The 24,920-nt window shown below is 56.9% G+C and overlaps 1 protein-coding gene across 2 annotated transcripts; it reads left to right on the forward strand.

Annotated features, from left to right (window-relative positions):
* The first annotated feature begins 17,994 nt into the window (after window positions 1-17,994).
* On the forward strand, window positions 17,995-21,740 carry S1PR4 (sphingosine-1-phosphate receptor 4). 2 transcript variants are annotated; one of them, XM_090027252.1, is made up of 2 exons: window positions 17,995-18,097; window positions 19,622-21,740. In XM_090027252.1, the coding sequence occupies exon 2, from the start codon at window positions 19,687-19,689 to the stop codon at window positions 20,839-20,841; it is 1,155 nt and encodes a 384-aa protein (XP_089883378.1). In that variant the 5' UTR covers window positions 17,995-18,097; window positions 19,622-19,686; the 3' UTR covers window positions 20,842-21,740. The 2 variants fall into 2 exon arrangements, with proteins under 2 accessions (XP_089883378.1, XP_089883377.1); XM_090027251.1 differs by having other exon boundaries at window positions 18,011-18,097; window positions 19,460-21,740.
* Window positions 21,741-24,920: the final 3,180 nt, after the last annotated feature.

Consider the following 24,920-nt stretch of genomic DNA (forward strand, 5'->3'; position numbering starts at 1 on the left):
TCAAAGAGGCCCACTGGCCTGCTCAGGACCCCGGCAATGCCGGTCTGCAGGACCTCTATAAACAGGTCCTAGACGCTGTCCCTAAGGTTTCCCCACCAAAGACAGACTGGTCCAAAATGTCTATGTGTAAGCAGAAGGTAGAAGCAGACCCCGCCGACTACTATTCTCGCCTGATCCAAGCCTTTAAGGCACATTCTGGCAATGAAGCCCCAGAAGCTAACCTCTCTGCCGTGATCATCCAGACCTCTGTTTTAGGGCTGTCACCGAAGATTTCTAAGCCCCTGCAGACCGCTGTAATCGGATGGGAAGCTAAACCCATCACCGAAATTCTGGGTGCTGCCACTCATTTCTATACTAAAGCTCAGCAGCAAAAATCAAAGGCCCAGGAACAATTGATAGCTCTGCAAGTCGGAGACCTTCAAGGTGACCCCGGACCCCGGCGCTCCACCTGGCCACCCGGCCCCTGTGACGTTCCCAGTGATGTCTGTCGCTGCTGCAAACAGACAGGCCGCTGGAAGAAAGAGTGCCCAAATAGACCCCGGGGGGCCCCGCTCTCAGCTAGTGCCCCTCCGTTTCAGCCAGGCGCCCGCCGAGCTCCACCGCCCGGACCAGCTCCTCCCCAGTCTGTCGAAGGTGAAAATAAGTGTTAGGACAGCCGAGAAAACCCAGGGACTCTACCCCTTTGCTTTCTACCCTTTCTGATGCTACAATACCTGTGGGAAAACAGACTGCTCCCTTTCTTGTTGATGCCGGTGCTTCTTTCTCTGTGCTTAGCTGTGATTTTGTTTCTAAGGTTCCCGTTTCTGAGAAAGTAATCACTGCTGTAGGTATCGGGGCTCAACCCATCGATCACCCCGTTACACAGTGGCTCTCGTTTACCTTGGGTCTCCTTAATGAGCAACATGCCTTTTTGTTGAGCCCTTGTGCTTCTGTAAATCCGCTGGGGCGAGACCTCCTGTGCAAGTTACGGGCAGCTGTTGGTTATTCTCCGGGGGGGGTTTTCCTCTCGTTACCCCAGAGCCAGATTCCTGCCTTGATGCTGACACTAACGGACCGGGAGCCCGAGTCCAGTTCTTCCTCGTTGCAACAGGCACTATTGGCTCGCCTTCCTGAGTCCTTTCGGTCCCGCTCCACGGCCGACGGGGGGCTTCTTAAGAGCGCCAGCCCAGTTTCTATCAGGGTTAAACCAGGAGTGCCCCCCGCTCTGTCCCGCGATGCCGGCTGCTGCCTCTCGAGGCATTGCACCAGTTGTACAAGGGCCCCCAGAGCAAGGAGTTCTTGTACCTGCTCACCCTGGTTGTCGTACCCCAATCCTGCCGCCCGCAAACCAGGGAAATTCACCCCTAAAAAACTGCCTGTTTATCGGTTTGTTCACGATTTGCGTGTTATTAACAGTTTTGTCGTTCCTTTACCAGCTGTGGTGCCCAAGCCTGCCACTGTCCTCCCTCGGAGACCTGCTTCTGCCTCTTGGTTTTCTGCGGTGGATCTCTGTGATGCCTTTTTTTCTATACCAATTCACCCTGACCCTCAGTATCTTTTTGCTTTTACTTATCAGGGCCGGCAGTGCACCGTCACCCGTCTGCCCCAAGGTTTCCGTGACTCCCCCACTATATACAGCCAGCTCCTCAAGTCTGACCTTGATCCAGCCCAGCTGCCTCCTGAGTCTGTGCTAGCTCAGGACGTGGATGATTTGCTCCCCTGCTCCGCCACCCTCCCGCATCGCCAGGCCGACTCTGGCCCTTTTGGAGCAGCCTGCAGCGCGGGGCCACAGCCTCCCGCTCCAAGCTCCGCTTGTGCCGGGCCTCCGTTACCCTGTTTCTCGCGGTACCCGTCACCTGTCTCCTGACCGCCTTTCTGCTGTCCTTTTTCTACCCTGCCCCCAGACTAAACGCCAGCTCCCTGGTTTCCTAGGTGCTGGGCATTACCGCCGACAGTGGAGTCCCAATTACTCTGGACTTCCCAAATTCTTACCCTTCTCACCCGTGACTCTTCCCCTGACTCATTACCCCGGGATGAAGGCCATGAATCTTGCTCAAGCAAGCCCTTTCCTCTTCTCCCGCTCGCGGTTTGCCTGACTATTGTAAGCCGTTTAGTCTTTTTTGTCGTGAACACCGAGGCACTGCTTCTGGGGTCTTCACCCAGCCTTTTGGGCCTCCCCTGCACCGTCCCATGGCTTATGATGGTGCCTCCCTGGACCCCGTCGCTTCTGGGTTTCCCCCTTGCCCCCGCGCTGTCGCTGCCCCTGCCCTGCTGGTTTCTAAAACCGATAACCTTGTCCTTGGGCACCCCCTTACGGTTGCTGTCCTCGCCCTTCTTCAACGCGGCAGGACTCAGCCCCTGTCCCCCAGCCGCTTAACCCGCGATGAGGTGGTCCCTTGTCCGCTGTGACCCCCTCAATCCCGCCTCTCTTTTACCCTCACCCTTCGATGGTCAACCCCCTGACTGGACCCAGCCTGTTGTCCTTCTTAGCCCAAATGGCCCACTCAGCCAAAGGGGGGATGATGGCCGAGGTGGACCGTCACTGGTGTGCCCCGGGTTTTTCTGCGGTGGCAGCACATTTTTTGTCACCAGTGCCCGCAGCGTCAACGACACAACCCTGGCCGACCACCCCGCCGGCCACACATGTCCACAGGCCTCTGCGCCATTATCCCTTCTCCCACCTCCAGATGGACTTTATTGAGCTGCCCAGGCCAGGACCCCGGAAATACGTGCTGGTCATTGTCTGCCTTTTCAGTGGCTGGCCCGAGGCATACCCTTGCCGACCAGCTGATGCTCTCACTGTGGCCAAGAAACTTCTTTTTGCCCCGGTGCCCCGCTTCGGTCTACCCCTCTCCCTGGGCTCAGACCGAGACCCTCGTTTCACTGGCCAGGGGGTCCAACATGTTTGCAAGGCCCTTTACCTCCACTCTGAGGACGGTTTGGGGTGTGGAGCTGGCATCGGATGGAAAGTGGAACCGAAAAACTTTGATATGAAGCTTCGCCTGGCAAAGACCTGTGAACATACGGGTCTAAAGTGGCCAGAGACCCTCCCCTTGGTTCTTCTCCAAATCCGAAACACTGTTCAGAGACCCCCGGGTCTGACCCCTTTTGAGATTGTGACGGGTCGACCCATGAGGGGACTCGCCGCTCCTCCGCCCCAACATCTGACTCATCTCCATGATTCTCTATTAACCAAGGGCTCACCAAGGCCCTCAAGGTTATCTCATTGCAGGTTAAAGCCACAGCATCACATCGGTCTCTGGACGGTGACTAGGTTGTCAGTCCGGTCCAGCCAGGAGACTGGATCCCGGTTAAGGTCCACCAGAGGAAGGATAGCCTGCAGCCCCGGTGGAAGGGGCCTTTCCAGGTCCTGCCGACCACCCCAGCTGCCGCAGGGTTTCTGCTTGGATCCGTACCTCCCACTGCAAAAAGGTCTCTGCCCCGACGGGGTGGAAGGTTTCTCTCACCGGCAACACCTCCTTGAAGATCCCAAGGGTTCCTGGGAGTGAAGATCACACGACGAAATCTCGACGAGTTCCTGGGAGTGAAGATTAGACGACAAAGTCTCCAAAATAGCCTACCCGGCTAGCCAAGCTTCATCCGAAGCTATGAACTTTAGTTCTGTGTACTGATATACTTAAGTAATATTAGTGTGACTAGCACTAACCCGTGGGAAAATTGCAGATAATTGCGTAGATTTAGAAACTCCCCAGGGAGTGACGCTGTTTTGTATGTTTGTGATTAGTGTCGTGTTAGTAGTAGTGTGCTGGAGGCCGAAGTTTTAGTCGAAGAAAGTTCCTCCGAGTTCAAGAAATAGCTGCGTTGGGACAGCGCTCGGGCAGGCCCTAAGATGTCGTCTCTGCTTTTGCTTTGCCCCTTGCCAGGGTTTCCAGTTGGGGCATGGGAAGACAACAGTGTTTTATTCCTGGGACAGAGCATTGCTCATGCAGGAAACCTTAGGTATTGGGTGAAATCCCTATGGAAGTGGTGCATTATAAGTGTATTATGCCTTTTTGGCTCTTTTTATTATTATCCAAATGACTTTGTGCTGCTCACGCCTTTGCTTAGCAAAACCCCCCCGAAGTGTTTCTAGGTTGTCTGCCACTGAGTTGCAGACGACGGTGCTCAGAGAAGTGGCCTGTGAGTGTGAGCGTCAGGAAGCGGTCAAAGGTCTTATGAATATAGAGATGTAAGCACAAGTGCTTACAATGATGAGAAAAAGTACCAGGAAGCAAAAATAAAGTTAAGCCCTAATAAGGAGCATAAGTAAAGGCCGAAAAACAAAGGGGCCTTGAGATAAGTTTATCGGGAGATATTTAGTTTAGCAGGACTCCGGGGTAATTTATTGTCAGACTGCCAAAAATGTGTTCAGGGGGAGGCTTCTGCGTGGCTTTTTCTCACAAGTATATAACAGAGACTGTGTCCAGCAGCTGCAGAGAATTAGCTGCCCTTGCTGCTTCTCCCATGGCCGTGAAAAAATGAAGCGCTGTGTTAGCCAAGCGGTGATCCCCTCGTGGTTTCCACATCGCTATTACTACCCCCCAGGTCAACCTTTTATTGCTTATACCCCAAAGCAGAAGAATAAGCACTTGTCGCTCTGCTAATTTTCACTACTTCCAGCAGCACAGTGCAGATCCTCACCTAGACCAGCTGGGGGAGATACGGGAGGGAGGAGAAGGGTGGCCTTGCAGGCTGGCAGCCTGTTGTCCCAAATCCTCCCCCTGTTTACACCCATTATTCATGCGTGGCTTATGACTAACCCCAACAGAGGGGGTTATTAAAATACGTCTTTGTTTCGCTCAGATTTTGGGAGCTGGACTCAGCCAGTTTTTCTGGGGATTTGGAAGGTGCCAACTCTCTGGGGTCTGCGTTGGACGTTTCTAGGAGCGAGGACTTCTGATCCCTTTCCCTCCCTACCTGGGAATGCGGCTTGCCAGATTGAAGGTCTGCAAAGGTGCACGAAGAAACACGCTCTGTGCCCTGCTTTAGCCACGTGCCTGCAACTTAGCGCAAGTCCCTTGAAAGTCGAGGCCGACATCAGGTTAGCACAGACATGGTTAGTGCAATGGGATTCGAGCTGGCTCCATGCAACTCAGTTATCAAAAGGCAAAACATCAGTTTGAGCTGCTGTTACACACTTTCCAAAAAGCAATTACTTATTCTTGGCCTCCTCTAATAGTAGTGGATTAGAAAGACGGCTTCTTATTCTACTTTCCAGGCTACTACTTGTGACTGAAATGCAAGTTTATTGATTACTGATTGCATACCACCTTAGGCACGTCATTTGTGACTCGGGCTTTTGCTAGGTCCATAGCCTGCACTGGTCAGCGTGGTCTGTCAGTCCATAACCATGCCTACGGAGTAGACCCAGGGCTTTCTAAAGCCTCCGTTTAAATCTTGTTTGGGGTTGCTGAGCCTGCTGCACCACTCTGGCGAGGGGTCCTCGGTCAGCTGTGAATGCCCAGGCCCCCAGATCATACTGGACTGCACCCTCCAAGCCTTCCCGCACGTTTCTAGGCTCCATGCAGGCATTGACTCAAACCGGGGTCTTGCAGCACTTGGGAGTCTATGGAGTTGGAGCTCAAAAACTAGGACCTCAGACAGGAGCTGGTGGGGGCATAGCACCGGCTCGCTCCCAGCTTTTGCTTGCAAAGCTTCATGCATGGGTTCAACCCCCTTCGTGCCCCAGGGGAGCCCCCAGCAGCACCTGCGAAGCTGCCTGAGCCCCTGGTGGCGAGCACGTTCCTCATAATGGGGCAGCGAGAGCAATTAGGTAGAACCAGGTGCTGGCATCAGCACATGCTGAATTGCAAACCCCAGCATTTTTGCCTGTGACGTGCAGGTGCAGAACTGACAGCGGACACTCAAGAACAGGCCCTGGGGGGCTGGAAGAACCCCCTGGAGCCAGGAAATAGCTAGCAGCGATGCTCCTCCCGTCCTACCCACGTGACAGTCTTGCACTGCAAAGCAACAGAGCTCCTGGGCACCCGGCAGGATGGAGTGATTGTAGCATACCTAGGCGAGTGCCACGGAGCCAGCAGGTGCTTCAGGAGTATGCAGGACATGGCTGCATGAGCTAGCGACCAGGCACGTTGCATCAGTGGGAATCTTTCTGTTAGCAGCAATGAGCTATGGATAAGGCTGGGTTGGGGGGGATATATGAAGCAACAGCATCCAAAGGGTTAAACCAGTTGTGACTGGGTGTGGGTGATGTGCTAGAGCTCGTGATGCCGAAGACCTGCCCTGCTGCAAACAGGCCTTTCTCTGCTCTGCAGGTTCATTGCCCCAATGCCAGGGCCAGGATGGGGAGTCACCTTCAAGAAGAGGATGTGGGTATCGGGCACGCGGCAGCTCTGACGTCAGCCCGTGGATGGCAGTTGCGTGCCATCGTGAGAAGGTGCCACGGGCCAGCGTTCCCTTTGCCAGCTATGACCTGCGCGGTGCAGGTGGGGGGGGAAGGGAGGAGATCTCCCGTTGCAGGGCCTGATTCCTCATACGCACCCGTGGACTCCCGTGCCCGTATCCTATCTCAGCTCTAAGGCACCAGTGTGCACCCCTGCAAAGCTGCTCGTGCATGGGGCAGGCGGCGGCTCCTGCCTGCTGCTCTTTGCTCTTTGGAGATGATTTCCGCTTTCAGGTTTGATAGGGGCTTAAAACCCAGGCACAGCTAGGAATGCCATGGACCTGCATGCAGGAGGCAAGGGGGCATGCAAGGGAAGGAGATTTAGGACATTGGCCCTGTCTGTGGGTGACTCTGGAGGCCTGTGACCAGCTGCACCAGTGGGTGGAGAACTGGGGAGGAGCTGAGGTCACTGGCTCTGAGGGAAGGGTCTGATTTCAGGGGGATCGGGCTGGAGGGAACCGAGGGGCTTGGCTCTGGTGGGCTGAGAGTACCAAGGGCAGGGCTATGCACTAGTTGAGCCCTAAACCACCCCCACAATCATAGCGTCATGGGAAATGAGGGCTGGAAGGGACCTCAGGAGGTCACATCTAGTGCAACCCCCTGCTCCAAGCAGGACCAGCCCCAACTACATCATCCCAGACAAGGCTTTGTCTACCCGGGTCTTAACCTCCACGGATGGAGAGTCCACCAATGATGCTGGAAAGCCAAACTGGGAACTTAGGAAGGATCCAGATTCAACCCTGACCAGCTACATGGCCAGCCGGGCCGGTGCTGGGCTCCCTACCCATAGCTCAGGTCTGACCCTCGTGCCCCCAGCTCCCCTGGCCCCAGACCCCCTCACTCAGCACCTGCTGGACCCGCACCTCTTCTGGCCCAGGCTACTTCCCCTGAGAATCCTCTTCTGGTTTTCTTTGACCCCAAGACACCCATTGCACTGGTCTCTGTGATAGCTTAGTCATTTATTGACTTCTTTTGTGCATCATATTCATGAAATGTCATGTGCAAGCGAGATGTTATCACGCCGGGCCCGTTGTTGCAAGACACATGTGGGCAGGGCTGGCAGCTTGGGCTAAACAACATGCCTGAGAGATAAAGTTCCCTGTTCTAAACAGCTGGGCATTTAAATAGCACAGAGGAGGTGAAGTGTCTTGCCCCAGGTCACAGGACAGCAGAGTGGCAGAGACAGGGACAAGGCCGTGCGGACCCTGGAGCTGCACGACCCCTGCGCCTCTTACTGAGGGCAAGGGAGCCGCGCAGGGTGTGGTTCCTCTCCTTGCCACCTCCTTGGCCGCAAAGCCAGGTTGGGTGAGGCCGCGGCCGGGGCCCCAGCTCCTCTTACGCTCAGCTCGGTATTTTGTTTACTCCGCACTCCTGCCCCACTTCCTGCTGTTAGCACGACTTCCTCTCGGCAGCGCAGTTTGGTCTTGGGACCTGGCACTTGCAAACTGTGGGCTGGAAATGAGACGGGGCGCTGGGTCATTCGGGGGTGCCGCGATGGCCATTGGCACCAGCTGGGGATCGGGGGACAGGCCGAATGCAGCCGGCGGGGGGGTTGGATCTCGGCTTACCGCTGAGGCTGCCCTCCATCTGCCGTGGGTGTCCCCCAGGGGCAGTGATATTCCCATCCTAGGAATCAGGGGGGGTTTGGGTTCATCCCCACTTCTGCCACTCGCTCCGTGTGTGACGTCGGCCAAGTCGCTTCACCCTCTGGGAAGGGGCTGGAAAATCCCCTTTCCAGCGAGGTCTTGGGGACCCACAGGGAACACAGCACCCAGGTGACCATTTGGCAGGGAGGGGAAGCAAGGGGTCAATGGGTGCAAGCTCTAATCGAGCCTTGGAGGACTTGCCCAAGCTCTGACCCAAGGGTTTGGTGTTTTCTGGCTGGGCCAGGTTTCCAAGGGCCCATCAAAAACCAAGTGGGCACGTCTACAGGAGACACTTCAAGTGCAGTAAACTAGTTCTACTGCACAGTGGCACGGCGGGCAGAGCCCACGCTAATGTGCTAATGCACAGTGGATTAAATCTACCGTGCATTAACGCCCCCAAAAGGCTGTTCACTTGCGCTAATGCGCAGTAGCACCGATTATGGCACATTAAGTTATTACCTGTTAGTACATGCAGATGCATCCAGTGAAATGGGAGTTTTCTGAGTTAGAAACTCGACCTTTAACAAATGCGGGAGCTCATTTATGTCATGCATTTGGACACCACTTTTCTGAGTAAGAAACTTGACTTTTAGCAAATGCGGGAGCTCATTTAGGTCATGCATTTGGACACCACTTTTCTGAGTAAGAAACTCGACTTTTAGCAAATGCGGGAGCTCATCTATGTCATGCATTTGGGTACCACAGTGATGCTGATGAACTAGGACAGGAGGCGGGGGAGGCATTATGAAAGTCGAGCCGTGGACCTGGCCTAGGTGTCGTTTCCCTTCCTGCGAGACCATGAGAGATTTTCCGCCTGTTGTGCCCTGAACTGGAAGCGAACGTTCATCTCCTACATCCCCATGAATTGATGATCTCAGGGGGCTGGGGAGGGGAAATGCCTATTGGACCAACGGCAACGTTTTATTCTGCTCATTCAAGCTGTTGCGTTTCGATCTCACCCGCTTTTTTTTTTTTTGACGTATTTGGGCCAGAACTCCTGTCTTGAAATCTCGAACCAGAGCCGATTCAGACTGAGACATGGGGCTCGTTGTTTCGAGGCACCAAGCTGACTCCGTGTCCCCCTCATCGCTGCTAGCTCCAATGAATTCTTCCAGCCAAAAACACTGTGCCCAACTAACTCCAGTAAAGAGCTCCCCTCTCTGTAGAGCAGCCGATCATCTAATTTGGCCGGCTTTCTGACCCACTTTGGTATAGGGGTGTCTCTGGCTAAGCCCAGTTCTTCCGCTGGAGCCGAAGATGCCTGTCGCTCAGCTTCGTATCTCTCTGGGAGCTGCAATAAGAGGGTCTTCCCTCCAAAATCCAGGAGGTCTGGAGCCAGCTTGCCTCGTTTGATCATCCCACCCAGCTAGGAAGCCCAGGTGGGAGGCAGGCAGAGATAGGAGAGCAGCAACCTGCCGCAGTTGGTGCAAATGCCCTTGACATTGAGAGGCAAGGGGAGCGTGGCCAGAGAAATCCTTTGATGTTTTTGGCCAGGTAGTATTTGCTTGTTCGGAGGGAGAAGGGCCCGAGGGAGACTGATGTGTCATGTTCTCCCTGGTCAAGTGAGGGGAGTTCACTGGCTTAGACAGGGCAGGAAGGCAGAGGGGAAACTGAGGCAGCAGCAGAAGGGAATAAGCGTAGCAAGCAAAACCCGGGAGTTTGTGGGGCTGGGATGCCCACTTGTGCCCATGGAGAAGGTGGAGGACATTCTGGCCTGCTGGCAATGGTGTAACAGTAGCAGGCCTTAGATAACCCTGTGTCTCTTGGAGAGCCAGCAAAGACCCTTGGGATGTGGCTTCCCTCAGCCTGTGTGGTCTGGGCGGGGGTACCTCGGGCAACACTGGGGAGCCTCTGCTCTGCAGATGACCTGGAGGCCTTTCTTCGCACGCTGGGGCTTGCTACCGGATGGAAAAAGTCCAACTCGAGTGACCAAGATTAGCGCTCCTGGCAGGGAGACCCAGGTGGTATCTAAACCAGGAGGGTTGGACCGGTCAGGCCCTTTCCTGGGGTTAAATCTGCCCGTTCAGCTGAACCGAGGCTGAACTGAGGCATATTGTTACCAGGTCTAGGGGAGCCTTTTCCGTGGGGGCACATCCCCGTGGCTCAGCAGCAGTGAGAGCTGGCTCCCTCCTGGTTGTGGCCAGAGGGTGCATGGGGAGGATGCTGGACCTGGTGCTTTTGCATGAAGCCAAGGCTGGGTCTGGCCATTGTGCATGGAGAGAAAGAGCCCGGTGCAGCTGAGCGGTGCCAGAGCAGCGTCTGGCTGGGCACGGTCAGAAGAAGCAGCGCCCCGATCAGAGGAGCCTGAGACAAACCCTCCAGGGGACAGAGATTTGGGTAGCTCTGGCCCCCAGCAGATTGAGAGACGGCAGCGGAAAACCAGCCCAGCTGGGGAGAGGGCATGCAGGGCTGGCACGGGTCAAGGTCTTGGCCCAGCCAGCCAACTCAGGACAGTTGCGCAACAAAATGGTCTGGCAAGTGCCAGCGGGTGCAACCTTCAACTCGAGGCAGGGCAGCTCATAATTGAACAGAGACCTGTTGGTGACTACAGCCCCCACCTCTGCCACCGTTCGTTCACCTGTGGCGCAGGCAGTCTGAAGGCAGAGGGCGATGGTCAGAGAGGTGCAAGAGGGCTGCAGTATTTCTGTGCACCGGCCTTGCAGCCCACAACAGACATGTAAAGCAAACTGGGTTGGAAGAGCAATTCATCTGAGTCGGCAATTCATCTGGAGGGGAGGGGAGACGTCGTCCTTCGCCCCTTTAACCATCAGAGCATTCAACTCTTGCCACCCAGCTAGGAGCGGACCAGCTGGTCTCTTGGGGTGGCTCAAGGAGGAGGGATACGTCTCAATCAAAATGCCTTAAATTCCCCGGTTCTAATTGTGGCTCACAAGCGGGGGCAGGAACCCACGATTTCAACCGTTGATTTTTATCCCGTTTTGCCATCAGACTTGTATTTCCTTCGGTTGGTAACCGTTACACATTCCCGTGCATGCAGCATCTCTTTCGCCCAGCCGGGAGAATAGCCTCTGCCTCTGCCCTTTAATCGTGTAAGCAGTCGCAAAGTTTGATACGCACGTATGGAGATTTGGTAGTGTTGGAGTGAGGTCTCCGTGCTGCCCCAGCCGTAAGGTGAGAGGCAAGGATTTTGTGGCATGACGTCAGTCGCTGGGAGAGTGAGACAAGTTTTTGAATGCAAGACTGTCTCCTTCAAGTCGGATTTGTAATTTTACCATCCTTTCCTTATGCTGAAACGAATGAATGGGACATTTCTGTTTCTGCCAGATAACTAATTCCTTTCTCATGATTTTTGTCAAGCTCTATTTGGATGGAAATGAGGGTTCGGTTAATAATGCAGAGAAACAACATGTTAGATTGGTTGTGTTAGTTAAAGAAAAGCTTTATTTAACGAACAAAATAACTCTAAACATCCTTGAAATGTCTTGGATATAAAAGGGGGGATGGATCTCAAAGCCCCTTTTGCATTTGATCCTGAGTCTTAAACTGAAGTCTCGTCGGTCATTTCTGAAAGGGGCTAAGTGTTATCATCTCCAGGTCCTTCCGGTTTTTCGAATGAATAGAGTTCATCCTCTCATACCTAATTGCTTGCTTTTTTTTATTTTAAGTCCTTTTTCTTGCATCCCCTGTTGGTCACTGAACTTTGCGCGAACTGGTCATCAGACCGAGCCCAGTGAACTGCAGTGGAGCATAAAAAGCTCCCTTCAGCTTGTCAACAACCTCTGGGTCAGATAGAGCCATTTCCTCCAGTCGAGTGGTTCAGCTTTGTCACAAAAAACACCTGTTGCTTAATGCTTCGGCCTCAGTGACTTGAAGATATTGTAGTCAGCTTTGGTTTGAGCACCATGAGCCTCAAGTCTAACTTTCACTGGGGTTATTGTGTTTGAAAGAAAAATGCACCAGGCCATTGGGTTGTTCTTTTAATTTAAAAGAAGAAAGAGCCTCTTGGTTTGCTCAGAGCAGTGGGTGCAGCAGTCCCAACGAGGATGCAGCCTGCGCTGAACCGTGCTTTGATGAGCTGATAAAAGGGTGTGCCGTGTCACACCAGCAGCTGAGAAACCACCACCCAGGAAAGTTAAGAGAAGGTGGTGAAGGTATGAAGCTTGCAGCAATCAAGGCTCCTCTCCTGCTGAGAGAGGTTTTAATATCGTGCTTACTGTACATGCATGATAACTACGCACACGAGTGATCCCGGCACGCGCTATCAAGTTTCCAAAATGCTGAGGGCCTGGGCTATGTCCTAAGGGTCTGCCAGTGGAGCTGTGAGACCAGGGGGCTGGAAAGGTCCCGCACCATGCCAGCAGGTCTGCTGGTGGGGAAGCCAGGGAGGGGGCAGAAAACCTGGGGTAGCCCAGCGGTGCACGACCTCGTCGTGTGCTGGGCTGGAGGAGCGATGCAGGGCTGGACCGGGCCCCGGGCCACCTCCACGTGGCCCTGGCTACCTCCACCTGGTCTCTGTGTGCAGTGGGATTGGGCCCTGCACCCCCTCCCCAGCCTGAAGGACTTCCCATGGGTCCAGAAACTTGGCAGCAGGGGAGCGGCGATCGCTGCCACTGCATCCCCACCACCAAATTTTCCACGGGCCACGTGGGAAGCTGGATCTGGCCTGCGAGCTGGGGGTCAAAACCCGCCACGGACTGGGCAGCGGTTCTGCGCAGGTAAAAGCAAAGGCAAAAGCAAAACCAGATCCAGAGGTGCCTTAGGATTCTTGCCCTCTGCTCCTGGGACCGTCAATGAGGACTGCTCCCCTTCCCCTGGTCCCAGCTGGAGCAAGGCCTGAAGCCCTAGCATTAGCGCTCCAGTGGCACTGGACAGCCTCCCTTCTTCCATCCCACATCCAATGCCTTCCAGTGCCGCTGTGCAAACATCCCCCGGCTGAGCCCAGTGGGGACTTCTCCCCTTGCACACCCAGCCCTGCCTCTAGTTGCTTTTGAGGAGCTCGTCCGTGGTTGCGCTGTCCTCGGCGAAGCCCTGTCCCAGCCTAATGCATCCCCTTCTATGCTTGCAGGAACAGGAGGGACCTACAAGTACTTTGCAGCATGGAGCAACTGCTCTGGGAGGTGAGATAATGTGCACGAGGAAGCAGGAGGCTTTCCAAGTGCCCGTCGATTGAGGATACGCGTTGAGGATGGGGGTAGAAGTGGCCCAGGCTTGGGTCTGAGGTGGAGCCACAGAGCTAAAACACATCCTGATAAGCCGATGGTGCAACACCCTGGGTGTCAGTGCTGAGCCCGGGGCACGGTGATGGGGAGGGAGAGCGGTGCGGCCTGGCTGCCTGCACTCGTGCCCTGGGCGCACAGGCTCTGCTGACATCAGGGCGCAGCGTGGTGATGTCACAGCTGTGATGCAGCACCCGGCATGTTCCCCAGTGGTTAGGCCGCTGGCTCGCGGGGAGAGCTGGGTTCCTGTCCTGGCTCGGCCACACCTGGGTGCTGGCTCCGAGCGCGTTGCTTCCTCTCCGCTTCCTGCCTCCATTTATTCAGACCTCAGCTGCGCAGGATAGCAGCTGTCTCGTGTCTGTGCGCCGTGTCACCATCACGCGGGAGGGGGAACCCCTGGCCGTTTCCCACCAGCTGAGCAGATGAGAGCCGGCTTCGCCAGCCCGTTGGGGCAGGAAGGGGCAGGAGGGTGGGTGGGAGAGGGCTGGTGCAGAGTCCGGGGGGGACTTGGGGGCTAGCTGGGGAAGGGGATGCTGGAGAGGGGACCTGGGGTCCCTACTGTGGAAGGGGGAGCTGCCACGGGCAAGTGGGTCTTGCCGCCCAGGCGGGAGGCGTCAAAAGAGCCGGGAGGGGCTGGGAGCACTGGTGGAGGCGGCGAGCAGCGGTAAGGCATCTCCCCGAGCTCCCGGATAAATCAGTACATACGATCCGGCCGTGTTTGGTCGGACGTGCTTCACAGGGATCGCCACGCCGTGCCGGGAGACGGCGAGTCTTCCCCAGGAAGCCCCACAACATCCATCGACTACGGGACGCTGCCTCTGGCTATAGATTATTATTATTACAATGCCCTTGCCTTAAGCTCCCCAAATGAGATCAGTTGCTTTTGGGGCCCTATAACCCACCCCCCCCAAGGCACAGCCCCTGACTCGGAGGGTTTCCAGCGATGGGCTGCACCGGAAACAACAGGGCACCGATGTGAAGTGGCTTTGTGGAGTCGGTCAGGAAGGAGAAGCAGGAACCCAGTGCTGGTTTCCTCTCTCCTCCAGCCCAAACCTCCCGTTCGTAAAATTCCCACCCCGCACTGGAGCTAGCTGGCCAGACCTCAGCTGGGGGCTCGAGACTGAACCATCAGCAGATCCCCGGCTTCCCCTCCTCTTCAGAGGCCTCGCGGCCTGACTGTCTTGCTCCTGAGAATAGATAGAGGGCTCCATTCCCCAGGGCTTTCTCGGAGGAGATGAGATGAGCCGCTGTACGAACCTAGACGGAGCGGGATGCAGACAGCGATGAGAGGGCACGTTCATAATGGACACATGAGTGCGCGCGGCGATTTGGCTACTTGGGCCAGAAGGAACCGGCCTGACCATTTAGTCCGATCTCTGCGCAACGGCTCTAGAAATAATTCTGCTTTGAGCCGGGTCCCTAGGATTCATCTGTGCTATGCCCTTTAGAGAGGCATCCCGGCGCTGGTTTTAAAATGCGCAGCGAGAGAGAAGCCGCTGCTGCCGTCAGCAAGCCGCTTCAAAGGCTAAGGGCACTCGCTGGGAACAAACATGCCCCTTATTTCTGCCTAGGTTCACCCGTCGGCTGCTGGGTCTTGTTCTACCTCTGTCCGTCGGGCTGAACAGCCCTCCGGCAGCAAAGTGCTCGTCCCGGAGGGATGCTTGCTACTGGGACCGAGTCGCCCTTACCTATCACTTGACAAGCTAGGTGGATGAAGCTGCTTGTCTCTCTGGTGGCAAGATGGGTTTTCCAGCCGGGTAAGCGCTCCTGTGGGTCTTCTTGGAGCCCTCTGGGCTCCTCCGGCAGCCAGACCGGGGCTCGCCGATGCCAGGCGCAGCGTGTCCGGTAAGGGCAGAACCGCATCGCCCAAAAGGCCGATCCCTGTCTGACGCCGGCTGCTTGCAAGGCAGCCAACCTCTGTCACCTGCAAATGGATTAAGGGCCTGATCCACCCTTACGTGCTCTGCTCAAGTGCCTAAGTGGGGAAAGGGGCCCGACCCTCTGAATTTCTAGGCTGCTTGTAGCCCTACAAGGTGCTGTGAGAAGCCAGCCTAGGATGGCTCCCAGGTGCCTGCTCTGCCACGTGTCTGAACCAAGGATGCACTGGAGCCCCCAAGGCTTTGGCGTCTGCCTCCCAAGCAGACCAGAGCTGGGAAGAAGGGGCAGGCCTTCCCCATGCAGTGATCAGGGCCCTTGCCTTGGTGAGGCCCCCCTGCAGCTGAAACCTCTCTCCCCCACACCTTAGGAGGGCCCTGGGGTGAGGGGCACGACCTGCCTTTCCACACGCTGCCTCTGCCAAGCACTTGGAAGATGCCCAGCCCCCTGAGGACGAGCAGGGAGGGACCTGGTGCAGGTCCCAGCAGCTGCCCCAGCCCAGGGCTTCCTGGACTCGGCAGCACAGGCAGGGAGCTCTGCAACTGCTCCCCCCCTGCATCCACACCTGGACCGGGCTTGATCCCGGGCCAGGCTGCCCACGGGGAGAACAGCCTGCATTGGGGGGGAGCAGAAAGCTTGGCACAAGCTGTTCCTCGTCCCAGTGCAATGTTCAGGCTGAGTTTGGGCAATCAGCTGCCTTTGTGCAGCCTGGACGTAATGCACTGATGCCCTTTGCATCACCAGCTTTTGGCTGCAGGGTGCGTGGAGCAACTCTTCCGCCACTTATCTCTCTGCTCTCAGTGTGAGCTGCACCCTTTGCCCCTGCGTGCATGGCCTTCCCTGAGCCCTCAAGTGAGGGGCTTCCCAAGGGACTCGGAGCACTGCTCTGTCCCGGGGACGATCTTCGTGTCAGCTGCTCTTTACCAGCACTGATCTGATGTTTCCTTCCAGCCCCTGGCTGAAAATCATTGTGCAGAGCATAAGTCAATGAGCCAATCCTCGCCGCTTCCAACCAGATCCTGCTGCCCCCCTGCACCAGGGCAGAATTGAGGCTATCTGCCCCATCCCTGACAGGGCTTTGATGATGGTGCCTCTTTCTCAGTTGCGTTCGGACACCTCTTCGTGAGTCCATGGGTCAATTGGTTTAATTCATCTAACGTTGGTACAGTGTGGGGGGATAGAGAGAAAGTACGGGGAGGGAGGGATGGGGTTTAATTCATCTAATGTTGGTAGAGTGTAGGGGGATGGATGGATGGGTGGATGGGAAAAAGCATGTGGGGATAGGAAGGAAGGAGCATGTGGGAATAGAAAGAAAGCAGGGAGAAGGAGGGAGGGAAGGGTGGATAGAGGGAAGGAAACAGCACGTGGGGATCGCGAGGAAGCATGGGGATGGATGGATAGATAGGGTTTAAGTCATCTAATGATGATAAAGTATGTGGGGATGGATGGATGAAAAAAGCATGTGGGGACAGAAAGAAAGTATGGGGATGGATGTGGGGATAGGAAGGAAGGAGTGAGTGAGCATGTGGGAATAGAGGAAAAGCACGGGGATGGATGGATGGATGGATGGAGAAAGTGTATGGGGAAAATGAGAGCGAGCATGGAGAAGCAGGGAGGGAGAGAGGGATGGATAGAGGATGAATGGGGAAAAATAGGATATGGGAATGGCTGGGTGGCTGGATGTGAATGCTGATGCCAGCAGCCAGACCTAATCCCGCCGTTTCTTCTTCCAGCAGTCTGCTTGCCCTCCACTCCCTCTCCTTCATCCCTGCATGGCTCACAGCCCTTTGCCAGGCCAGGTGTGACTCTCAGTCGCTGTCTCTTTGCATGGTGCAGAAGCCAAGTGAGGACAGTGCTTTCTGGTACCTAAGAGGGATTTCCTTTCGGGAGGAGATTCGGGTCAGAGCACCCCACATCAGCTGTGGCGAGGTGGAAGCCGCCGAGAGCAGGCCTCTGCTCAGTGCCAGTGCATGTGCATGTGGAGAGGTTTCACTCCCCTGGGAGCAGGGTGCAAGTGGCATGACGGGGACCGTGAGCCAGGTGCTGAGAATAATACAGTACAAATGGGCCCCCGCGGAGCAGGTAGCGGAGGAAAGCCCCAGCTGGTCCCTTCTTTAGCAAGGGCACAGAGAGACATAAGGGGCCGAGCAGGGGCTGTACCTTGCACAGGGGTTCATCCAGCTGGCACTGGCTTTCTGTCATGCTTGGCCCGGGCCTCACCCCGAACCAAGGCGGTACGTCCTTGGCATGATGCTGCTCTGCACTGGGCCTGGGTTACACCTCGTGGACCTGAGTCTCTTGCTCTGCCTGCAAAGCCATGACCAATCCCTAGGTTGAAAGACGCTTTCTGCCACCCCCCAGCAGCTGGCAGAAGATGTGTAGATGCTCCTGTTCTTTCCCCATCAGCGGCTCTGCCTTCCCAAGCAAGCCGCCGGGTGTGGACAAGGCCTGGGAACATCCTGGGTGCAGCCCACTAGGCAAGCAGAGGTGCCACGGGGAGATGGGAGGCTGAGGGTCGCATCCAGCCTTGCACGGGAGGCTGCACTCCCTCCAGCCGCCCCCGCACGGGGGTCACCCTTGTATTTTCCCCATCCCTCCGGAGGCCTCAGTTCGTCTGAGGTGGGTGAGTCACAACCCACAGCTTGGCTGGGATGTCCCTGGGGCAGGAAAGTGAGGACTCCCTTCCACCCACTCCTGCTCACAGGGCAAATCTCTGGGAGTGTGTGCCCTCAAGCCTGCTGCAAAGGGGAAATGAGGGCCTCTGTGGCGCTCAGAGGTGTTTGCTATTGTCTGACGCCCGCCACAAGCACCTCTCAGCTGCTCTTGGGTGGGGTCATCATCCTGAAAAAGTTTGTGGTTTAGTGTGTTGTAACTTCCCCTTTTGTTTCTCTTATAGGTGCAAACAGACTGGGACAGCACTGTCAGTGCCACCTCTGGGGGAGCCTTGTGCTAACATCTGGAGAGCCACTCTGACTTTCGAGCCCTCGTGCATGGGGCAGCAGGGAAGCTCTTAGCCGGTGAGTCCAGGGAGCCCGTGCAGTGCTGGGCAGGGCTGGGTGAGGCTGAGGGCAGCAGCCCACAACACAGGGAGCATTGCAACCCAATTGGATGCTTTTCTTGGGAGGCATCTCTTGAACGCCAACATTGTAATAGGTGGGGACACTTGGGTTCTGTTTCTGACTGCCACCAGCTCCCCATGTGGCACTGGGCTTTCCTCTCACTTTCCCTGTCTATCCCCTGGGAAAGGGAATGCCTCACCAAGCTGCTCTGCAAGGGGCGTTGAGACCCTCAGAAGCAGAAGGTACAATGCTAAGGCTGATGCAGAGATTTTTTTTTCCAGGTCTGCTGGGTTCATCCTGCCCTTGCATGGCAGCAGGAGCCCCAGGCTCAGGTTACCTTGAGAGGTCCGTGCCTGTTTGTGCAGGCTGGGATAGGCATGCGGGGGCAGACATTACACATGAACCAGTTTAAGGGATCGGATACTGGTTTAAACCTGTAACAGAACAAACTTTTAGTGCACGTAAACCAGATTGAAAAGGGCTGAAACTGGTTTGAGATAAACCTGTAGTATCAGACTGAATTGATTTGGGTCAAGCTAGTTTATGCACCGTCTGTCCCAGACCGCAGAGAAGGGAACTCAACAGGGCTGGAGCCTGGGAGCTTCTTACCGATAGAAGCAAAGAGGGTATTTGGGTGCAGGAGGAGGGAAGCAGGAAATCAGGGAACCAGCTCTCAGCTGCAGACAGATGTGATTTTAAATCGGTTTAAAAGGGGAAGGGGGTCTTAGCACTGCAGCGTGCATCCACTATTCCAATGCAGCTGTTATATCTGTCTGCTGCTGCACCAGGCTAAGGGAGCTAAGCCTCTGCCTCATTAACCCTGAAGGAAGCAGGGCTAATGTAACGTACTCCTTAGCTGGGACAGGTGCACTGGAACAGCTTATACCAGTTTACTGGAACACCGCTATAAATGCTTTGTCTGTCCACAGCCTCTGAGAGGCCAGATGCATGGGTTACCTTCATGCAAGCTGGCATAAACCTAAGCCCCTAGTGCAGAAGCCTTTCTGCAGGCTTGGGAGGTGCAGTGCCATCCCTACTCCATGGCTTTCACTGTAGCTCCAACATCTCCTTGGGCCATCTGGCATCACCAGGTAGCTAGCTCTGGAGCAAGAATGCACACATGCCTCCACCCCGCCGTAACACCAGAAAGATGGAGAACCACACAGTCAGTTACTGAGAAATGGTTTCAGCTGAAACAGGGAGGGTCAACACTAAAAGATTCACAACAGGAAACCTTTCTTGAACAACAGGAAGCCATCACTGCTATCCTGACGCCTGCCATTTCACAACCGTTCACTGCTGGTCTTCTGTCTTTCACAGAATGACAGGCTCCTGGTTCTGGTCTTTGATGCAGCAGGAAGCACTCGACTTGGGTCCAGTTGTGGTCCATCCCTCTGTCTGCAGGTGCCAGTAAGAGCATCTCTTTCTCTGCTCCATCGCAGGCCACTGCCAACATTAACCCTGGTCACTGCTTCTCCGTAGGCTGCTTCTCCTCCAAAGTTGCCCGGTCTATTGCTAAGCCACTTGTCCACTCCCTCTCTGCCCTCATGGAGATCCCTGAAGCCCACCTTTTCCTGGCTTCCAGCATGGACTCGTGCCTGCAGCTGGTCGCCCAGAAGAACATCAACATCATCCTGCAGCACTACAACTACACTGGGAGGCTGAGCCACCGGCGGTCCCAGGGGGACAGGATGAGCCTTGTCAGCATCCTTGTCATCGTCGTCAGCTCCCTCATCGTGGTGGAGAACCTGCTGGTGCTGCTGGCCATGTGGAGCATGCGCACCCGCCGCTGGGTCTACTCCTGCATCGCCAGCATCACGGTGAGCGACCTGCTGGCAGGAGTGGCCTACGTCTTCAACCTCTGCCTGTCAGGCAGGAAGACCTTCCAGCTCTCGCCCCAGCTGTGGTTCCTCCGGGAAGGCATCCTCTTCATCGCCCTGGCTGCCTCCATCTTCAGCCTGTTGGTGACGGCCATCGAGCGCTACAGCACCATGGTGCGGCCCATTGCCGAGAACGAGAGCACCAAGGCCATGCGCTTGCGAGGCTTCATCATCTTCTTCTGGGTCTTGGCCATCCTCATCGGGCTCTTGCCTCTGTTGGGCTGGAACTGCCTGTGCGACTTCGACAGCTGCTCCACCCTGCTGCCCCTCTACTCCAAGAAATACGTCATCATCTGCGTCTTCGTGTTCAGCATCATCCTGATAGGCATCGTGGGCCTCTACGTTGCCATCTACCGCCTGGTGCGGGCGGCCTCGAAAACCCGCCACAGCAACCTGCGCTCCCTGCGGCTCCTCAAGACCGTCTTGATCATCCTGGGTGCCTTCATCTTCTGCTGGAGCCCGCTCTTTGCCTTGCTGCTCACCGATGCCTTCTGCAAGCCCCAGGCATGCAAGCACCCCTACCCGCTGGACTTCGCCCTGGCCATGGCTGTGCTCAACTCGGCCATCAACCCCATCATCTACTCCTTTCGCAGCGCGGACGTGCGCCGGGCCATCGTGGGCCTGCTGTGCTGCTGCTGCATCCGCCTGGGGCTCCGCGGGCCCGGGGACTGCTTCGTCGTCCCCAACATCCACTCGGGCTCCTCCACCGAGAGCTCCCTGCGTTGCCGCGACAGCTTCCGCAGCCCCGTCATATCGAGCCCTCGCCCGCGGGCGCCTCTCTCCAGCAACTCCAGCATGCTAAGCAACCCCTCCAGCATCTGAGGGGGCTTCACTGGAGGGCCAGCCTACCAGGACGTGACTCGCTCCCGGCTCTGGACTTGCCATGCTTGACCCAGGGGTGGAAAAGAGACAGGCGGGAACTGAGGCAGTGGGATTTCGTCTGTAGGGATGACATCCCACGGCTCAGGCTGGGCTCTGCCCCAGGAAGACATGGGAAGTGAGAACGCGATTGACCCAGCTGACATGCTTGAAGCAACCTTGTACTGGCAAAGGCAGGGCCTGCCCACAACTGGAGAATGGGCATTGCCCCGGGGTGCGTGACGTGCCGGCAGGGCTCCAGCGTGATTGCTGTGCTTGGGGTTGGGGGCAAGCTGTTACGCGGTTGGATATATGCAGTGCCCCCGGCTATGAGGTGGCATAACAGACTGGCCTGTCCCTTTAAGAGGGGGCAGCCAGCCCTGCTGAGCAAAATGCAGGCTGTGCAAAGGCCGGAGGCACACAAGGGACCCCTGCCAGTGTCCGAGACAGGACGACAAGGTTGCGTGTGTGTGCTTGCTTTATTTCAGGACTCTTGTTTTATAGATGAGGGCTGGCTGAGGAGCTCGGGGAGCTAGGACCTGCCTGGAAAAGCCCACATGCAAGGCAACCCGCTTACGCACGGGCATTGCATCACGGTGCAGCCCGTGTCCATGGTTGGAGAGGTGGCGGGGGGGGGAGATAGCACGTTTTCTCCCTTGAAACATCTGCTTTTTTATTTCCCCCCAAAACCAGCTGCTGGAAATTGTGGTGCGCCTCATAAGTGAGGAAATATAGTAACAGCGGTTTGGGCTGCCTGAGCTTCTGCAGGGGGAAAGTGAAAGCCACTCGACGCCCGATCCACAGGGCGCGGAACAAGGAGCAGGCTCTGCTCCCTGCCTGTTGTAAGGGAAGATCTTTTTAAAATCCCTTCTGCCTCTCAGAAACAAGGTGCGTGTCTTATTCCGGGGCATGTTGCATGCGGGGAAATATGGTAGATGCTCTGCCTGCCGCCGCGGGGTGGGCGCAACTGCCTGGGCACTGGGTGTGAATAGCAGGGACGGGGCACTCGGCTGGCACGCCCGGGCCGGATGCTGCACCAGTATCCTGTGGTTAGACAGCGTGAGCTGCAGCCTCCCTGCAGCTGCCGGGCAGATGCAGCTGGGGCATGGCAGGGGCAGGGAGCCATCGAGCCACTCCAGTCTGCCCCGGGCCCCTGTACCAGGGGGATGGGGTCTCTGCTGTGGCTGCGGGGAGCTGCAGGCGCCGTGCCAGCCTGAATGGGCTGTCTGCGGTGAATCACGGGCCAGCTGCACCTCTGTGCCCTGGGGCCTGGCAAAGCTGCGGTGTGGGACAGGCGTGATGCACGGGGCGGGGGGAGCAGGGGAGCAGGGGACACCTCTGCATCAGGGCCACGGGAAGGAAGCAGGCTCCGTTTCCTCTTCCCTTCCCGTCCGGCGTGGAGACACTGCGGCTTTCCAGGAACCTTTGGAGAACAGGGTTTTGCAACATGGAGCTTTGCGAAAATCAGTGCAATCGCCCAGCTCCAAGTCGAGCCCAAGGCTGGGAGAGGGGTAGGTGCCACGTGCTCCGTCAAGGGGGCAGCCTTAGCCCTATCCTACACAAGGGCAAGGCTAGGAGCGAACCCCCCGGCCTCCTGACTCCCAGGGCTTGGCCCCCATGTCCGGACCCCCTCTCTCCAGAGCAGGAGATGCTCTCCGGGGGTGAGGGCTGCTGCCGCCCACATCCCATTAGGACACGGCCGTGGCTTGGCAATGTTTCATAGACATTAGGGCTGGAAGGGACCTCGGGAGATCATCAGTGTAGCAGGACACAGCGAGGCAGTGACCGGCTTGAGCAGACATTGGGCACAGCTGAGCGGTTATGACGGGGCGGGGGCAGATCGGTATCAGTGCCAGAGAGACAGGGTGGCACGGGCAGGGCAGGATGGACTGCGGTGGGTACAGCTGTGCTGGTAAGTATTGGAGCAGATGTGGGGGGTCCTGGTGCCAAGCAGACACGGGGCTTCGCCCACTGCTTGCAGTGAGGCAGGGGGTGTCCCGAGGTCGAGAAGGGAAATGCGGATCTAATGCAAGCGAGTGCTTTTGTGGGCAGCTGTCCCCATCAGCCGTGCCCCCGACCAGGGTACGGGCCGTACTGGGAACAGTTCCGGCCTCTTGCTCGTTCTTGCTTTCCCTTCCCCGCTGTGAAAAGAGGAACCTAAACTCCTAACCCCACCAAGGGCACTGTGCCTACCCAAAATAGCACAGCCCCCAGGGGCCCTGCCTTACCTCTGGGCTGTGTGAGGACACAGGGCTGAGCCCAGTGCTCCGGGGAGCCTGGCGGGGGATCTGCAATGAACCTTTCCAGCAGAGCCTCATGCTCTGGCCCTGTCTGCATTCGTGCTCCTCCTGGGAACCGAGGGGGGCTTTCTCCCGGGGCACATGGAGATGCAGCCAGCTGGGGATAGGGGCCAGCCCTGGCCCAGAGGGGGGAACCCCAGCCAGCCCCCCCTCTGAGTCCCAGCCCTGCCAGCTTCAGCTCCGCCATGGTTGTGTGCGGGGATCAAGACCCTGAGAGAGCGTTGCATGGGGCGGGGTGAATGGAGGAGCAGGTCTCACTCCCCCTGCCCCTCTTTTTTTTGCAAAAATATTTCATTCCATACCTACCTCCCACACTGCCAGGCGGCCTCCGCGGCTCACTTGGCAGATCAAAGCACACCAAAAACCCATTACACAGTTTGCACCGTGTATCTGCACCCCCGTCTCCATACCCGTACCCCCACCCACTGCCCTACACCCCGTCCCACACACACTCCATGGAGGGGCTGTGGCACGAGAGTCTCTTCCCAAAGCACTGGGACGTGGAGCCCTGTCCTCTGAGAAGTAGCGGTAACAGCCCCTCTTGCCCCCAGGCTGGGGTAGTTATGGGGGAGAGGGGCACCAGGGCTCCCCCAGCAGCCTGGTGGCATCTGCTGTGGCATGGCATAGGCTCATTTTCCTTTCTGCTACCCCTGGCCACCAGCTCCCCTGTCCCTGGGGATACTGGGGTCTCTCCATCCACCACATCCCCTGCCAATGGCTGCAGGCTGCGAAGACCCACGAACCTCCCGCCCCTCTGTCTGCATGAACCCGCAACAGATTCCTTCCCCTGGCACGGTGCCTGGCAAATCCCTAAACCGTAGCAGCTCTTTAAAGACCCTGCTAAAGAAAACAGCTCCTCTGACACCCTGAAGCTCGGTGCAGACTCCAGCAGCTGGGACAGCGAGGCAGAGAGCACGTGGCCTTTGCAAGGACAGTCGGGAGGGGCTGGAGCCCCGTGTGTGGGGCTGGGGATGAGTCCCGCAGCCGTGCTGAACCCTGGCCAAAGGGACGCTCCGGATCAACTGGTTCCTGGGGGATAACGGGCTGCATGGCAGGAGGGGAAGCGGAAGAGGGTGGCTCAGACCTGAAGCTGCAAGTCCCATGCCCCGGCCTCCCATGTGGGCACCTGGGGTAAGGGGCCAGGGAAGGAAGTGCCGGAGATGGAAGGAATCAGTGGGGCCTTTCTCCAAGCAGCCACATGCAGCCTGGAGGGGGAGCCGGAGAAGCAAGGCATGGTACTAATACTGCAGTGCTGTGGTTTCAAGTCTCTGCCACTGATGCTCGGGATGACCTTGGCCAAGACACTTAGCAGGAGGGAATTCCCAGGCAGGATGGAGGTGCTGATCCCCACTAGATAGGACTGGGATCCCATGCATGCCTAGCACCCATCGGGATGCTGCTGTGGCTCGCCATGGAAACCATGTGAAACCCAGCGGCCTGTGTGCGGGTTTGAGGAGCAAGACCCTGAACCCCAGGGGGTGAGACCCTGAGCCACCAGGCGACCGTTCCCCGCCTTGTCCCCAGGGGACTGCGGCTCAGATCTCTGCCCCGCGGCCGAGGAGCCAGGCCGGGGTGCCAGCTGCGGGGGCAGAAGGGGAAGCGGGGAGCACCCCCGGGGCTCCATGCCCGGGAGGAGGCTCCGTGGCCTCTGGCGCCTCCTGGTGAGTTTGTTCTGTTCCTTCCCGCAGCTCCTGCTCTTGCGTAGGTCTGTGGAGCGAGGGGCAACTCCTGGTCCGGTTGCAG

This window comes from Crocodylus siamensis, chromosome 14 (assembly GCF_052110815.1).
Source record: "Crocodylus siamensis isolate JL-2025a chromosome 14, ASM5211081v1, whole genome shotgun sequence".
NCBI lineage: Eukaryota > Metazoa > Chordata > Crocodylia > Crocodylidae > Crocodylus > Crocodylus siamensis.